The sequence below is a fragment of the Mizuhopecten yessoensis genome, unplaced genomic scaffold, assembly GCF_002113885.1.
Source record: "Mizuhopecten yessoensis strain PY_sf001 unplaced genomic scaffold, ASM211388v2 scaffold10387, whole genome shotgun sequence".
Classification (NCBI taxonomy): domain Eukaryota; kingdom Metazoa; phylum Mollusca; class Bivalvia; order Pectinida; family Pectinidae; genus Mizuhopecten; species Mizuhopecten yessoensis.
In genome coordinates this window covers 5,016-10,697 of record NW_018408521.1, presented here as the reverse complement: position 1 = coordinate 10,697, position 5,682 = coordinate 5,016, and the positions used below count along the sequence as shown (strand labels likewise).

General features: G+C 39.5%; 1 protein-coding gene across 1 annotated transcript in view; it reads left to right on the top strand.

Moving 5' to 3' along the window:
* Positions 1–3,417: 3,417 nt before the first annotated feature.
* LOC110460409 (carbohydrate sulfotransferase 15-like) overlaps positions 3,418–5,682 on the top strand; it is a gene marked incomplete at its 3' end in the record, with an annotated part of 6,002 nt that continues 3,737 nt past the window's right edge. The window contains exon 1 of the mRNA XM_021513285.1: positions 3,418–3,756. Within this exon, the coding sequence (XP_021368960.1) occupies positions 3,484–3,756 (273 nt within the window). The remainder of the gene's footprint in view (positions 3,757–5,682) is intronic.

The window sequence follows — 5,682 nt, the reverse complement described above, 5'->3', positions numbered from 1 at the left end:
AATAATTCATGGACAACGCCGGGCCACACAACCGTGTTATACAGAGTGCGGTAGTCTAACAACCGCCGGTAAACACTCCCTGACTTATGACGGTCCTTTCATATCTCAATCATTGGGTAAAAATATAAAATCACAAAAAAACTGAGCACCTATACAGCTGTGCTAATGCTAATTTGTCCGTGTTTATGTTGATTGCAACATACACGGTGCTTACAACTCTCACAGTAACGGCGATTCCCCCGTGCAACTTACAAGTACCGGAACTTACAACTCTCACGGGCTTGTGAAGTACACGCTATAACGTCAAAAGTTCAACCACCGGAAGCCAGTATGGTAGAGAGTGATAGCTGTACGGAGTAAGATTGCGAATTGAAAACGGATTTTGAGATATTGGATTATGGTGAAGGTGATCAAAATGAAAGTAATATAAAAAAAATACAATTGTACATGTAGCTTAAATTTATATAGAATGCCATGTGTACTTTACATTATATTTACAACAGATAAGCGTTTTAAACACGCGTGTCAGTCACGGTTCGCTTTAAACGGGTTTGGGTTTATCTGTTAAATTAATCGTATATCAATAGAAAAAATAAAAAAAATATCATAATGTTACTGATAAACAATCATCCTGCTATTGTAAGTTTTAAGATTGGTTTTGAGTGCCGTTATTTATCACTGTTCGTTGCACGTCAGCCATGTTTAATCTGTTAATAATTGTTATATTTAGCTGTCTCGTAAACGATTTAAAAACAAAAACCAAGTCAAGACACTGAATAGCACAAACATGTATAGATATGAATCAATTACCCTTTGTAAATGTTTCTGCTGACAAGTATGAGCATCCCCCTTCCCCCAGTACGAGATTTCAAAGGCGTTTGCAGAAAAAAATACGTTTCGTACTTCTACGAACACATATTAGATATATACAAGTCCGTGCTATTACATGGCTCGCAGCTAATATTACATAAAGGTCCTCGATAAAATGAAAGGCGTAGTTCATTTGTATTATATCAAAAATATGTTCAAATTATATATGTTCCAGTAGATCTATGTATGTCGTTGAAGAAAACAGCCATCATATTTTTTATGGGCCGGGGTGAACGAGTAGGATGTTGGACCGGGAGATGCCGGAACGACTTGATTCGTTTTTATAGAATATGAGCTGCCCTCAAATAGTGTTTTGAACACAATAGGAACATTTCGTAGGTCTTTCCCACTTTCAACAAACTGTACGCATTGTTTCTAAACACTGACAAGTTCAAGGGAAATGCGTGGAAATGAGACACTATCTGCATGTGTGTTCCGACATCCATACATAACGTGTTTTATTCCTCCTCCATACGAACACCTTCCACAACACTACAGCGTTAAATTAAACGTCTATGGGTGTTAATGAACTTATAAGTCACTCTTTTCCAAGCTTTCGGGCTTAGCCCTTCGTGTGGGATTAAATGTCACTGGACCTCTATGTCACATCCATCTTGACACACATGTTGAGTAACTATGGCGTTGATGTTGATAACGTCATAACACTGTTACCATGACGTCAACACAACACAATGACTAACAAGTTCATTAATATTATTGCGTTCCCTATAGGAACATATGTTTATAGACAATTAGTCTAAGGGTGTGTAAACTTGTCGTTTTTAAACATCTATAATCACAACATAAAGAAGATGAAAACTTTGTTAATCACATGACAGGTCACATATGTCACGGTACATATCGCTCTTCTTTGGTAAAACATAATAGGGTTGAGTTGACTGCGTTGAACTTGTGACGTCACAGGTCTGGGACACCATAACGGGGTCATCGGCTGTAAAATCGTGATTTCTCTGAAACGAAAGTCGCTATAGCGTTCGCGCTTTCTCCACTTTCTGTTTTATGAAGTGGTGTATTTTCAAACTTAATATTGCAAATCATTCCGGGTACACTTTAAAGGGTGCATAAAATACTATCCATGTTGTGGTATTATGTGTTCTATATAAGCTGTATTAACTATTGATTTCTTATCAATATGTTATTTAATGAAGAACTAAGTGTAAATAAACAGAATGGGTTGTTGTTTTTCTTTGAAAAGTGTCATGGCGACTGTTGCGCACGTGTGTCCGATATGCATGCATACAAGGTACACTAACATGTTATCATTCAACACATTGAAATAAAAACCTGCTGACTCAAAATTCTATATGAGTATAGGGTATAGATTCCTTGCTCCGTAAAGTTGATTAAAAGACATATTTTCTGTGTGATCACTTCTCCATCGTTTTGAAAAATATTTGTTATTGAAAAATGCATTCTCACAGTATTCAATTACAGACATGACATATGGTTGTGCTTACCTGCGGTATGAAAAGATCTTTTCTTAGGCGTAAAATGCGAGCAGTTGATAGTCGATGCACAGGGGCTTGCATAAACTTATTTTACAAGTATTAGCTTGAAACACCTATATATAAAGTCTTTATATATAGGTATTACAAGCGAATTTTATCATACAAGTCTATGCAAGCCCCTGTGGTCGATGTCAGCTCTCTTCAGCAGCAGCAAACGAAGTGTATCTCCAAAGAAAACCTAAGAAGTCAAGAAATTTTACGATTATTTTATCTAATATCCGAAGATTTTTAAAATCTAATTATGCATCGACATTGACAAATGAAATGATATTCAAATAGTAATTAAATGTTCCAAATTCACAATGACAATGCTGGTTTGACCGACTTGCGTCTTTAAAGTGCAAAGTATACCTCGCCATTCATGGCATAAATTTGTATTACAATTGATTCAAAGTGTGGAGCATTATGTGATGTGGAATATAAAATTATATTGAAATGACTTTTTTGATTGATGATTGATATACCATTCCTCATTTTTTGAAAACAAAAATCAGCACTATGGACTTCGAAGTTAGTCATCCCATAATCCAGTTCGCCCCGCCATATTGTCACCTATGTAAACTAGAGCAATGTCAGTTCATGTTTGACGTGTGTGTCAATCTGAAAAGTGTCAGAAATGCGTGACTTTTTTGATAGGGTAAGCTTCTTGTTTATTTATTGTTTGTCTCGCAGCAATTGTATGTACGCAGAAAACCATTTTGAGTAATGGCGGCAATACTTTTATGACACAGGCTTCAGGGGCGTTGACAATAGGCTACAACGTAACTGCGTAGCGTTTAGCCTAAAAGCAGTCCTCGTCCCCTATCATTATTGAAATCTAGACATGAAAGTAAAAGACAGTTAGTACGAATTTAAACGTTTTTAATTAGTCCCGGCCTCGGGAAAATACCCATAACCTTCCTTGCTTGTGGGGACGTCATGCATAACTACATATATAACTACATTATATAAAATTCTGTATATAACACATGTGTAAATGTCGATAGGTCAAAACTCTAAAGAAAACTATGTTACTGTAGGCTCTGTGGGCTTTTCGTTTAAGATAAGCTAGATCGGTAACTAAGTTGCTGGATTGAGTGAAATAATGTTGGGTCCTGCAAAAGGACAAAAACACTGTCTAGGTAAACTTGTGATACTTTCTGTTATTCTAGTGTTATTATTTTATATGAAATTCAAGACACATGTGACCGATGATGTTGAATACCAACAATCTGGAATGCATGTGTCGTCCGGAAATAATTTGTACGAAAATGGTTATAGCCAGATCCTATTGGAACATGATCAGTTGAATTACACGGGAGTAATGGAATCTGATGCGGACGAAATATCAAACCCGTTCACAGAACTTTTGAAAAAGGTACGTATAATATTTGAAAGTAAGGTGTAATTCACATGTATAGTCACATTACAGACCTGAGGTATTACAAAGTATAGAACAATGGAGAGTTAATTGTTCATTCATTAGTGTATAGTAGTAGAAAAGACATGGGGTAATCTGAAGCACGAGAAAGTAATTTTGCTGACGTTAAAGGGCATTGATTTAAGTACATAGAAAAAAATCACCCTTGACATATTTCCATATGTACATTGTAGCTCTTAAGAAAGACTATACGCGTCCAGGCTGATTCGGTGACTATCTCACTGTCCCCTCATTGTAGGGAACACTTCAGCGTCCAGGCTGATTCGGTGACTATCTCACTGTCCTCTCATTGTAGGGAACATTTTAGCGTCCAGGCTGATTCGGTGACTATCTCACTGTCCCCTCATTGTAGGGAACACTTCAGCGTCCAGGCTGATTCGGTGACTATCTCACTGTCCCCTCATTGTAGGGAACACTTCAGCGTCCAGGCTGATTCGGTGACTATCTCACTGTCCCCTCATTGTAGGGAACACTTCAGCGTCCAGGCTGATTCGGTGACTATCTCACTGTCCCCTCATTGTAGGGAACACTTCAGCGTCCAGGCTGATTCGGTGACTATCTCACTGTCCCCTCATTGTAGGGAACACTTCAGCGTCCAGGCTGATTCGGTGACTATCTCACTGTCCCCTCATTGTAGGGAACACTTCAGCGTCCAGGCTGATTCGGTGACTATCTCACTGTCCCCTCATTGTAGGGAACACTTCAGCGTCCAGGCTGATTCGGTGACTATCTCACTGTCCCCTCATTGTAGGGAACACTTCAGCGTCCAGGCTGATTCGGTGACTATCTCACTGTCCCCTCATTGTAGGGAACACTTCAGCGTCCAGGCTGATTCGGTGACTATCTCACTGTCCCCTCATTGTAGGGAACACTTCAGCGTCCAGGCTGATTCGGTGACTATCTCACTGTCCCCTCATTGTAGGGAACACTTCAGCGTCCAGGCTGATTCGGTGACTATCTCACTGTCCCCTCATTGTAGGGAACACTTCAGCGTCCAGGCTGATTCGGTGACTATCTCACTGTCCCCTCATTGTAGGGAACACTTCAGCGTCCAGGCTGATTCGGTGACTATCTCACTGTCCCCTCATTGTAGGGAACACTTCAGCGTCCAGGCTGATTCGGTGACTATCTCACTGTCCCCTCATTGTAGGGAACACTTCAGCGTCCAGGCTGATTCGGTGACTATCTCACTGTCCCCTCATTGTAGGGAACACTTCAGCGTCCAGGCTGATTCGGTGACTATCTCACTGTCCCCTCATTGTAGGGAACACTTCAGCGTCCAGGCTGATTCGGTGACTATCTCACTGTCCCCTCATTTTAGGGAACACTTCAGCGTCCAGGCTGATTCGGTGACTATCTCACTGTCCCCTCATTGTAGGGAACACTGGATAAATCAGCATGGGTCTGTTGGCTCAATTACAATAATTGGAATCGCAATCTTTTCTTTTTCTTTTCTCCTGCATATTTTTATTTATCTATTAATCAATATCTCCACCATCCCCACTGTCCACACCAACACAAATATTGCCCGCACCAATAAAGCTAATTACATGACAGCAACTTTTATAATCTGTTGTTTTTCTTGTTGAAGGGTTGTTATAATAAGAAAAAAAATATAGAAAACGAAATATATTTTTCACATTCAAATTGTATTGGTTAATACATGTAAACATGCACATCTAATTGGTTAATGTACTTCAAACATGCAAACTAAGTCCTTTTGAAGGTTATTTTGACCACCACAAATATCTAACCCCAACCAACCCCCACCACCAATAACTAACCCCCACCAACCCCCACCACCAATATCTAACCCCCACAACGAATATCTAACCCCCACCACCAATATCTAATCCCCACCAA